The sequence below is a fragment of the Stegostoma tigrinum genome, chromosome 2 (assembly GCF_030684315.1).
Source record: "Stegostoma tigrinum isolate sSteTig4 chromosome 2, sSteTig4.hap1, whole genome shotgun sequence".
Classification (NCBI taxonomy): domain Eukaryota; kingdom Metazoa; phylum Chordata; class Chondrichthyes; order Orectolobiformes; family Stegostomatidae; genus Stegostoma; species Stegostoma tigrinum.
In genome coordinates this window covers 127,421,054-127,433,609 of record NC_081355.1, presented here as the reverse complement: position 1 = coordinate 127,433,609, position 12,556 = coordinate 127,421,054, and the positions used below count along the sequence as shown (strand labels likewise).

The 12,556-nt window shown below is 40.8% G+C and overlaps 1 protein-coding gene across 8 annotated transcripts in view; it reads right to left on the bottom strand.

Annotated features, from left to right (window-relative positions):
• Nucleotides 1–12,148, bottom strand: part of zeb1b (zinc finger E-box binding homeobox 1b) — a 147,687-nt gene extending 135,539 nt beyond the window's left edge. For 2 of the 8 annotated variants that reach the window (XM_048548920.2, XM_048548975.2), the window contains exon 1: nucleotides 12,020–12,147. In XM_048548920.2, coding sequence (XP_048404877.1) covers nucleotides 12,020–12,101 — 82 coding nt within the window. In that variant the 5' untranslated portion in view covers nucleotides 12,102–12,147. Of the gene's footprint in view, nucleotides 1–10,218; nucleotides 10,296–11,303; nucleotides 11,387–12,019 lie in introns of those variants that run through there. The other 6 variants (XM_048548909.2, XM_048548929.2, XM_048548966.2 and 3 more) reach the window with 5 other exon arrangements.
• Nucleotides 12,149–12,556: the final 408 nt, after the last annotated feature.

Below are 12,556 nucleotides of genomic sequence, written 5' to 3'. Positions count from 1 at the left end.
CCCCAGGTCCTTCTGGATGGAAGTGGTCACAGGTTTGGAAAGGTGCTGTCCAAGGATCTTTGGTGAATTTCTGCAGTGCATCTTGTAGACGGGGCACACTGCTGCTATGAAGCATTGATGGTGGAGACAGTAGAAGTTTGTGGATGTGGTGCCAAACAGGCTGCCTTGTACAGGATGGTGTCAAGCTTCTTGAGAGCTAGCTTTCATTCACTGCCTTGACTTGTGCCTGGTAAATGGTGAACAGGTTTTGAGGATCCAGGTCAGTTGATCGCTACAGCATTTGTAACCTCTGACCTGTTCTGGTAGCTACTCTATTTATATTGTCAATCCAGTTGAGTTTTTGGTCAATACTAATTTGCAGGATGTTGATAATGGGGGAAATTCAGTGATGCTAACACTACTGAATGTCAAGGGGCAGTGGTTCGGTTGTCTTCATGAAGACAATCACTGACTGGCATGTGTGGGGAATAGAAGTCACTTACCACTTATCAGCCCATGCCTGGATAGTGTGCACATCTTGGTGCATTTAAACATGGACTGTTTCAGTATCTGAAGAATCACAAATGGTGCTGTTGGCCTTGAGCCTCCTTTGAATCCAAGTTGATAATGACCTGGATTTCATAACCCAATTTTTTAAAAAATGCTTTGTCAGTTTTAGAACTTCCAATTTGTGGGTTACAGCTGCCTCCCCTTCACCCCAAATGTGCAATCGCTTTACATGTCCATCCCCATGAGGATTGGCATCAAGGCTCACTGCTCCTTCCTGGAACAAAGGCCTGAAACACCCCATCCACCCCTACCCTCCTCCACCTGGCTGAGCTCATCCTCAATTTGAACAACTTCTCCTTTACTTCCTTTCACTTTCCTCAGGTCAAAAGCGTGGCCATTGGTATCTACGTGGGCCCCAGTTATGCCTGTCTTTCTATGCTGTAAGTGGAACATTTCTTGTTCCACTCCGATTACTCCATACCTCATCTCCAATTCTTCCTCTGGTACGCTGATGACATTGGCACTGTATCCCTCTCATCCGGAATCAGAAAACTTTCCACCTTGTCCATATCCAACTCCTCCCTTCCTCAATGTCTCCACTCCTGGGGAAGGCTGTCAACTACAATCCACTACAAACCCAATGACTCCCACAATTGCCCTTACTATACAATCTCACATTATACTTCCTGCAAGTACTCCATTCCATTCTCCAAAATTCTCCCATCCTAGCCACTCCAGTGATATCAGCTTTTACAAAGAGGCCTCCAAAACATCCACCTTCTACAAGGAAGTATTCTTCACCACCATGGTCAACAGGGCCCTCAGCCGACCCATTGCACACACTTCAGCCTCGATTCCTTTTCTTTCTTCCCTACAACACAATTTTCCCAGTCCTCATTTACTACCCAGGGTCCACATCCGAAAGGATCAATAACCACCTATTTCTGCCATGTCCGACAGGATACCACCAGCAGACATATCCCTCCCTCATCAGCCTTCGGCAGGTTCCATTCTCTCCAGAAACCTTGGTCCACACTTAACTCCTCCTCAAACCCCCCGTACCTTCCCTCACGATCACAGAAGATCTAACGTGCCTGTTTACTCCCTCCCTCCACACCATCCAAGCCCCAGACACACTTTCCAGGTAAAGCAGTTATTTACTTGCATTTCACTCAATCTAGTATTCACTATTCACAATGTGGTCTGCTTTACATCAGGGAGACAACATGAAGGCTGGCCAATCACTTTGCAGAATGCCTATGTTCTATCCAAAAATATGATCTGAGCTTTGGTTTTCTGATGAAGGGTCTAGGCCCGAAATGTCAGCTTTTGTGCTCCTGAGATGCTTGGCCTGCTGTGTTCATCCAGCTCTACTCCTTGTTATCTCGGATTCTCCAGCATCTGTAGTTCCCATTATCTCTGAGCTTGCCACTTCAAAACACCATATTCCCCGATCAACATGTGTGTCTCAGGCTTGCTGCAGCATTTCAGCAAAGCTCAGTGCCAGAAGACCAACCAATATCTCATTTTCCACTTGAGGATCTTGTGGCTTTCAGGATTCAATAGAGTTCAAGAATTTTAGGGCTTCAGCAGCTTCTCTAATGTCCTGCCCCCAACTCCCATAGACGAGGCCTTATCATAGATGGCCTGTTACCACAACCAACCCATTGTTAGCTACTGACTGTCCCAGACTGACTTCCTTTGTCTGCCTAACTATTATCATGATTTCTTCTCTCTTGGGCTCCATTTCCATTTATCATTTACTCCTAGCCACCCCATTCCCATCCTCAGCATATATACTAACCTTTCCCTAACTACAATCCATTCTGAAGTAGTCTCTGGACCCAAAACACCTCTCTCCAAAGATGCTGTCAAGTTCGAGTTTTCCCAGCAATTTCTGGCTTTGTTACAGGTTTCTAGCATCTATAGTTTGTCTTCTTTTAAGACAGTCTAGTCCAAGCATAAGCAGCCTCTCATTTCTCCTGTCTCTTTCTCCCCCTAACCCTTACTTCATTTATTTTAATCACTATTTTGTCACCCTCATCTTCATTAACACACACCAAAACAAAGTGCTCCTGAACTATTAAAGACACGTGTGCCCATAAACTTATAAATCACACTTTGTGATCCTAATAGAACCTACTCCAGTCTAATGACTTGCTTACAACTTACATGATAGATGATTTTGGGGACACTGCATTAAGTAACACAGCCCGAGAGTACTTTATTGAGTTACAAAGCTCTTTGTGAGGTTTGATTAAAAACATTATATAGATACAAATATCTTTCTGCAGGGACGACTGCATGGCCTCTATCCAAACTGTGTTCTTTAAAGATACTGATTTAACTTAGCAAGAATTAGATAAGCTAAAAGATTTGAAGTACACTGACAACTAAATACTACAAACACCCACTCCCTGGAATAAACCCACAAGCTTGTTCCTGGTCAGTCTTATACTGGGAAGCATACAACTCATTTTTTCTTTGCACACACAGTTAGTTATGCATTGAAATTTTTTTTTGGAAAATAAATCAGGAAAAACCTTCGAGCGTTTGCATCCGACCCTAAATTCAACAGCACCATTTAGTAGGCAGACATGAGCATCCAGCAGATGACCTGCAATCTTTCCTCCAGAGTAAAGTTTACAGCTCATATTCTTAAAGCTATTGTAAACCAAATTACATGCCACCAGTTTCTACTTACTGAAGCACAATGCTAAATTAGAGACACACATACCTCGGGCAAAATGGCGAAGTTCAAAGTTTTTTGGCAGCATGCAGATTGAACATGGTTACAAAACTTCTTCCCAAACACAAATTCAATTAGAAGCTGTATGCTGGCAAACCCGAACCCAACACTTGAGTGACGGTTACTGAAAACAAAAATGCTTGAAATCAAGGCAGGTCAGGCTGCATCTGTGGAGAAACTGCAAACTAACATTTCAAGTCTAGATGACTCTTCATCAAGTTTGCAGCCCCACACTACTACAAAATATGCTGTGTCCTCCACACTTCATGTCAGCTTTCCCACATCGACAGGAAATAAAACATTAGCTTGTTCATTCCACAGGTGCTGCCTGACCTGCTGGGATTTCCAGCATTTTATGTTTTCATACAGATTCCAGTACCTGCAGTAATTTTTGCCTCCTTGAATGCTAAATTATGTCTACTCCAGACGCAAACCAACCAATTAACAAATTCACTGATAGTTCAGCATACTTTTAGACACAAAAGGTGATCATGACAAGTAAAAGAAAATGACACATTTGCAAAAACTGTTCTTGTTTTCTCTCCACATGGGAGTCTTACCCAAAAACTGCTCAGAATGAACAAAAAGAAAACTGACCCAATAGGCATTGATTTTGGTTAGAAATCAGTGATCATTCCAAAAGAGCATCCAAAATTATTTAACTCATGCTGTCTCCATCAAGTAAGAGTTTCAGGTATGATCAAAGTCTTTCAGTTGCTGAAAAAACATAGTATTTTTGCCAAAACAGAGGTTGGTGAACAAACAAATTTACCTTTATTCCAACTAGTTCATGATAACAGACTTCAGACAGCAAGTTCACTTTCAGTGAAGAGAACAAAATTATTTGTTGCCCTCCCCAAATTTATTATTTTAACAGGGGCTCTTTCTGCACTGTAGGGATTTTACAATTCTGTGACTCATTTGTCAGGAAACTGGAAGGATCTGATAGGTTGGACGCAAGATGGGTAGCCAGAGTTAAATACATAGAGTAGGCAATTCTAACCGTATTAATATCTTGAACATCAAAACAGACTGTATAAACCCTTGTGTAAAATTCATAATTCTGACGTAATGCAAAATGAACTGTTGGTCTGTATGTTGTTAATGCTTTACAGGATTTACTTTCAACTAAATCTTAGGAGAAGTCATTATTGAGATGCGGAAACTGACCAGCAGTCATCATTTCAGTGAACCATTCTAAACCATCAAATTTAGTTCACTTCCAAACATGGTGCCAGGGCTCAAATCAGTCAGTCATTCATGTATCAGAAACTAACCAGTCAGTCAGTCAGCCAGCCATTGTCAGGATTCTTTTTCCAGTCTACCTCGGACCTGGAGATGGAGCTCTGCGTGTTAGAGGTAGGATGGCACTCACTCAACGCCAGATTGGTTTTACTGCATCCAGACGTTTTACAAACATCCTGGCCCATCAATACGGTGCATCCATCAGAATCCCACAGGCATCAAATTGAAGCCCATTCCATGATACAGTTTCATTCCATTTCAAAAACAGGCCTCATAAAACCCCCCACAGCCCAAGACAGGAAGCAGCCGGGCACGTAGTTTTAGTGCTGCTGGAGGTTTTTTTTGGAGGGGGGGGGGTGAAGAATTGGAAGGTGTCCTGTGGATAAGTTTATTATTCATGAAAAAAATTAAAGATATTTGCCAAAGATTAGGGGTCAACTTTTATAGTTACTGCAGTAAATATGGAAATACTGCTATTATTTATTTCATTAAATGTGAATTCTGAACTCTGATCAATAGGTGAGTCTTTGTATAGCATTTTCAATTTTAAAATTGAAACTAAACTGACAGATGGCTGTTGGAGAGAGTGAGAGTAAGAGCGAATAGTTATGTCCTAATTTGGTTCAAGCTCAAAGCATGAATGTAGCATTTTCAATTGTTTTATTTTTCTATTATTTCATACATGCAGATTTCTTGTTAAGCTCGAATGAGTGGTTGAATGTACAACCAAAGTAGAATGAATTGACCCAGCTTTCATGTGAAGCCTTCTGTCCCATGTATTCCATCTCAGCCAAGAAATGCATACACAGGTAACAAAAATCCACTCTGGATCCCTACCCCAATGACTCAGTTGGAAAAGTATGAGTCAATGAAACTGGAACAGAGCTTCTAAAAAAAATTAAACAAGACATTCAAGATCATTTCTGACATCCTATTTTTAGAAAAGGTTATTTGACTTCCAAGAGAAAACTTCACTTCAAGATATATGCATCAGTGGTCTTTATTGCCATTTCCAATTGGCTTCAAGACGACAGTATGAGGTCACCATTCGACTTGCCGCAGTTCATGTTAGGAAAGGAGTTCTGAAATTCTAATCCAGTAACCATAAAGGAGTATGCAATGTGTCTCAACATCATGGTGTGCAACTTGGAGGCCTAGGTAGTTCCATCCAGCTGCCACTTTGACTATGTAGTGGAGATTCGACATGCAAACAAATACAGTTGCTTGCTACAATGGTACATCCTGTAGATAGTACACATTATAGCCATGGTACGCTGGTGGGCAGACATTCCAGTAAGCAGATGAGAAACTGTTAAAGCAAACAGTGTCCTTTTTGACTACTGTGTAACTTACTGAGTCCTGGGTGTCAGGAAAGCCTTTCAGCCAAGTGAAAAGTTTTTATTACATTGCAGATTTGCACCTAAGGTAAAAAGGCTGGGAATTGTGGTGATGGTTTCGGGACATGTACAACTCACACAGAATAATCAAGCTGGCTACCTTCTTCAGTAGTGAAGATGTTGACATGGCTCTTTCAATTATATTCAGTGACCACACAGAACCAGTTACCAACGTGTCTGCCACCAATTGGCAATGTCATCAAACAGTTACATTCTCTGTTGTTGGTAATTGTTTAACATGATGTTAGTTGCCATTTATCAGCTTTAGCCTATTTGTTCAGATGATTTGATGCACATTACCATATAATGTCTTGATATTTAAGGAGGAACTGCAGATGGAGCTGAACCCTGTGCAATCAGCAAACAGCCCTACGACAGTTAGAAGGTTGTAGTACTCGATTGTACACTAGTCCTGAGCATTCATCGTCAGGAATCCCTCAAGGTGACAGCGCAGGACTGGGATTATCACACTGTTGAAGGCCATACATCTCTCTTTTTAACAACAAAAATTCTATCTACAGCAGAATTTTCTCAAATTCCAACTGAACACAATTGTACTGAGGGCTCTTTGTTGCCCAACTGTCCCCCTCTTCTTGGAAATGATTCTGCAAAGTGATTTTGCAATTGAATCTTGTTCTTCTGTATTATTTCCAATATTCTACCTCCAACACTACTACTTCCTTTTGAAACTTGTCTCAAGACAGTAGTATTAAGTTGAAATATTTAATCAGTGTATAAAATACTGCCAATTGTACAGTACTCTGGATTGAAGGCAGAAATGAACTAACAAAAAGAATCCAATTTTATAATTTAAAATCAAAATACAAAACTGTGATCCCTCAAACTTTTCATATTCCAAAAAAACAATTCCAAATTTCACTTTGTGTCTTTGTAGTTATTTTGCACAAACATCACATTTTCCCATGAAGTCAGTCTAATGAATAAACGGTCATATATTATACCATACAAGTGACTTCTCAAAAAGAAGTCAAAATTAAAACATTAAATGACATGCATAGTGGCTAGATTGTTCATGGGTACTGATTTGAACAATACAGTCAGGTTCAGAAAACAAGGTTTTAACTCTAAGACACTTTTAAAGTATTAAGTCTCATTAGAAGTAACATTGGCTCTAAATATTGTTGCTATTCTATTCAAGTGTCATCATACTTCGTGAAATTAAAAGAAATATTACAAAAATATATCGTTTGAGGATGTCAAGATCTCAACTGCAACTTTCATGGCTACAATGATAATCTTCCATTTTCCAACAAACACTGTGGGGAATATTCCAAGTTTATGCACAAATATGAAAAAAGGGTTGTCCCTGTTTATACAGAAACCAGTCAATAAACCCTTTCTTTTATGGCAGATACCATATGAGATATAGCAAAAAAACTCCAAAAAGTAACTGTGACATTCTGTTACTGCTTTTCTCCAAGTAGTGCACAATAGTTGAAAAATCTCAGTAAGTTCACTGACTGAGCTAGAAACCATGCCAGAGATAACTTAAAGGCTTAGCTAAAAAACAAATGCAGTTAATACAACAAAAAAGGTGCCAATCTTAAACTCAGCTATACAGGATCAAAACTTTTACAATTTTCAAATTACAAATAAAAACAAGGATTAGTACAATGCTTATCTTGAAAGGCAGTCAACAATTCTTAGTAATTTCTAAGACTAAGTCTCCTCTTAACTTAGATGTACATCGGCAAAGCAAAATCTAAAAAAGTATGCAATTAGGACAAATCAAAATGATCCAAATATACACAAAACAGTTCATCTACTTGCCCAACATGCCAGTGTATTTTCTAAATTAATACACAATTTTTCTTTTCCCACTGTATTTTACCCAAATCCCAAGTATAAGACTTACTTGGATGAGCTAGCCAATCGTCTGATCACGTGTAGGCAGTAAAAGAGCAATACTCTAAAAAGCCAAATAGAAAATAAATACTGATCCAGACAGTTGATGTGCCAAGCACCTTACGGGTGGGGGGAGGAACCCCTCCCCCTTTCACCACAACATAAAAGTAAACACATGGATAGTGCTCAGGATTATTCTATGCTTTGTTGTTTCCTTCAGGCACATATAGTGAAAAAGGTCTATGCGTAAATCTGATTTGACAGGCGTTTAGGTTGACTAAGGATGTAGTGAAAGTGAAATCATACCTAAGGCATTCAGAGTGTCTGGACAAAGGTCACTGAACAGCCCCTCAGATGTTTGCTTCCTGCTTTTTGGCTAAAAATAATTTTTGCGAGCGCACCAACTTTGGTAAACAAAAAACTCCAAGTTGTAGAATGTGTAATACATCTTTTCTGTTCAGATTAATCAATTTCAAGATAATGAAATGTTCATCATACCCACTTTAGAAACATCAATCTTGTTGCAGTTCACTACTTCAAAGTTTATGAAGTTAATAAATAAAAGCATTACCAAAACTAAGCAGTGTCAGTGCAAAAAGAGCTTTCAGCAGATTAAGGATTGAACATGTGACATTACATTTCACTTCGGACATCCAAATTTCATTATAATTTTGGAAAATTAAGATGTATGGAGCGCAAGGTTATAACCATAGTGAGCGTCAAATGCACTGAACTGTATTTTGTGTCTGGCTGTGTTTGAGACTGACATCAAGTTTCAAAAGAAAAACAATGCATTCCAATCTTCCATGCCAACATCCTTAAAGATGGTTTTCCATCTTTAATTAAATAGCCAAGTTCATTTATGCTCAAAATATTTCAACCACTTATCTGAAAGCAGATGAGGATTCAGAGCACAGAAAATATTGACCTCTGAGATGATTTCTGTTTCTACAGAAATTATTTGTCCTGCATTCACTCTACTTCATCAGCCAGTGTTGATATGGCATTCTTCAATTTCTTGATCCCCAACTCTTCAATAGCCAAGACATCACTTGCATTTCCTATCCTAAACCTACAACTTGCTTCCCAAAAATTATTTAAGATAAATTATTTTTAGGCACATGCAATTTCTCAGCATCTTTAAGTGAAGTTTGGAAAGCACTGTATGCCGGTAAACCCAAGTGTGCTTTCTCAAAATGAGAAAATAAACAAGGGAAATCCCTATTCAAGCATCCTCAATTTTGAATTCACAGGAATTAAAACCAAAATTGAGAAATGCAAGTGCTATACTAGCACATGGAACTAAACCATGCAAAGTACCAGATAACAAAGTGAACTTGCACTTCAAACAAAAAAAACATCCAAGTCAAAACATAGTTCATATTCTGTTTCTCTGAATGCTAAGTCTCTCAGTGCAAAGAGATTCCCACAACCAAGAATATTCCAAGGCCCAAAACTATGCATTGAATGATGCACTAAAGTTTAAAGGCATCTGGCACTCATTGTGGAAAGGGCACCCTCACTCCTCTCAGCAACAATACCGAGGCTGGGCAAAAAGGTAAAACCTCTGGGGCTGTACATTTATACAAACTGTGTAAATATTAATTTTAAATGTAATGAGTAACTATTATTTGAAGAAACTGGTTTAGTTTGCACCTTATGCAAGATCGATTTTGAATGTCTATTGTCATGTACCTTGGAAATTTTAATAATATATTCTCGGGGAAAAAGAATGTGCAAACAGCGAATAAATTCTTAAATCTCTAATGTGTGAAAGAAAAACTGAAAGTCAGTTGCTTTAACCTGATATTTTTAGAAAACTACCCTAGTGGGCAGATACAGCAAACGCACACAACTAGGGTAAAAAAAATTAAAGATTTATGACTGCTCCAATAGGATTAGCGATACAGAGCAGTCGCTTAACACTATGTGCTACAGTCAGTTAACTAGATTTGTTTTTTCTGTAGATGGCAGGACACGAGTGATTTAAACGGATGGAATAACACTTCAGGCTTCGAAAAAAATTTCCCCGCGTTCACCGCATTCGTTACCTGTGCGCACGTCCTACACAAAAACCTCCACCCAACATAAACACGTTCATTATTACCCCTCCTCCACTCGCTTCTCTGCAGGAGCTTCCAGGCGTCAATCTAATCAGATATTAACGATTGCTACACCCCTCCCAACATACATAAAATAGAGGGAACGACACACCGAGGGGAAACCAGGGTGTGCTTGTCGAGATTAAAATACACCGAAAGGGGATTGGACATGGAACACCAGCTGTCTCCTTTCTAATATGCAATTTCAAAATAAAATCTAAAAGGCTTGGATTAAAAATGTGAAGTGCCTTTCACGAATTATGCCCGTGCAAAAACACAAAGGAAAGTAACCTTACTGCAACCATGGTAAATAAATCTCTCCCAGGAGACTGAAGCAGACAGAGGGGGCTGAAACTAACACCATTTCTACCTGCACAAGTTGCCATTTGCTGCAGCCTAGTCAGCTCGGCTCGGCTCGACACGACAATCAGGAATCGTTTTCTCCTCCTGAAAGGAAATACTTTTCTCTTTTTAAAAATCCGCTTCAATCCCACATTGTTACTTGATTTCAAGAAGCACACACTGAATAGATATGCAGGCGCCAGGTTTTCTTGCCATTTTTAACAACGTAGCGGTCCCATTTTTCAGGTAAACATGTTTACATCGCTCTCCCTCCCTTCTCTCTCGCTCGCTGTGGCAGGCGCACATGTCACAATTTCGTCAGCAGGAAAAGCCCATCAACTTAGCATCAACCATTAAGACAAAACATTTTAAATGAAAAAAAACCCTACAATCACTCTAAATGCATACATCTTAAATGAAAAATATTATTTTAATTTGTATTTCAAATGTGGTAACTACACAGGAAAATACATAAAAACATCAAAATGCGAGAAGGGAAATGCTGTCACACCGTTAGCTTGTATTTCCTGAAGGGGGAAATCTCTACCTTCCTAACTTTGAAACAAACAAAATATTTTCAATTTAGGACTAAATTGTAACCGATACGCTCAAAGTACTGTTCTTCCTTACACTGAAGGATTCAAGAAACCAAACATACACACGCTCACATAAAACTTTAAATAAATGAAAGTGGGGGGGGGGGGGGGGGGGGGTGGGAGAAGAGATCCAACTCCTTCCCGGCTATAACGTAAATGTATTCCTTATATAGCGCTTTCAGCCGAGAGTCCGAGTCCGCGGAGCGGGCCAGAGGCCCCGTAATTCGCTCGAACCGTGACTACCCATTTCGGCACCAATCAGGTAGCCGGGCAAAGAGACAAACGATAGACTCAGCCTTTCCTGGAGTATAACATCAAGCAATTAAAGAAAACAAAACTTCAATCTGTTTATGTTTACACCAGGGAGGGGAGGAAAGGAAGAAACATACAAGCCAAAAAATGTCTCGCTTCCTCTTTTAAACACTTTTCAACTTTGACTGCGTCAGGTGATAAGTTCATTTTTAAGACCGTGGTATAGTTCAGGGAGACCCGAAAGAAATAAAGAAACGGCCCTCACCGCCAAAAGCACCCTGCATAGAAAGAAGGCAAAGTGTCGGAGTTTTGAATGCACATTTTATAAACACAAGACTAGAGAATAGTCTGGTCTAATTCGCCCTGGGGTGGGTGAAAGGAGAGGGAATAGGGGGAGGAGGAGGAGGAGGCTGTCTGACTGACGAAGCAGATAAAGAGCTGGGAGCGGCAGCGTATAACGGTCCAGGGCCATGAACCGCTAGGCGACGGGCGAGAGAGGCCAGGGAGCAGGAGCAGGTAATGATCTCACCCTGACAACAGCAAAAACTGCTCGCCTCCCAACTTTCACCACACTTTGCTCAATCCTTTCCTCAACACCAACCCCACCATAACCCCCTCCTCCCAAAATAAAACGACCCACCACAATCAAACTCCAAACAACCATCATTAAACAAAAAAAACCCGCACTGAGACTGAGCTGTCTCTTTCTGTCGAGTTCCCGATTTCAAATTCGACTACTCTCTCTCTACCGCACAGCCGACTTTCTCCGAGTTAAGTTTTTCTTTTGTTTCTGCTCTTTTTAATCCAGTTACACCACCAATTCTTCCCCCCCCCCCCCCCCCCCGTTTATCCCTGCTCTTAAAAGAGTAAGGAGAAGAGGAGGTGTTGTTTGAAAGGTGGGATTGGTGTGAGGGGAGAATTGTGAAGATCTCTCCTCCACACAGGTCTGCCTCCCCCACCTCACCCCGGTGAAAAGCTCACCGTTTTTCCTCCTCGGGTTTGCCTGTTTTCTGCGCTTACACCTGGGGCCATCCGCCATGATCCGCTCGCTCTCTCGTTTCATTGATAAGCGCTGTCAAATTCCAGGACGCGTGCAACCACCCCCAGCCTTCTTTGCGACACTTTTATTTTTCTTTGCGACACACCTACCTTTCCACCGCCCCCTTTTTTTGCGCTCCTCGCGCTCTCCACCCACAACCCCCCCCCCCCCGCTTTCGTACAGCGCGCGCGCTCCTTACTATGGGAACGACAGGTTACCCTGGAGATGATTTTCCCTCCCTCCCTCCCACCTCCTCTATCCATCACCTTTTCTTCCCTCCCTCCTTTTCTCATGAAACATTTGGGTTTGCGGCAGAATTTGAATGCAGCGCGGGAAATTTAAAACTGACCGAAGTAGCCCAAGGTAGGAAGCCAGGGTGAGGAAGGGATTAGGCGTCCTCAGCACTTCCAACAAGCTCTGAACCAAGGGGAACTGTTATTCACTTATCATACACAGGGAGAAGTAGCTGCACGGAGATA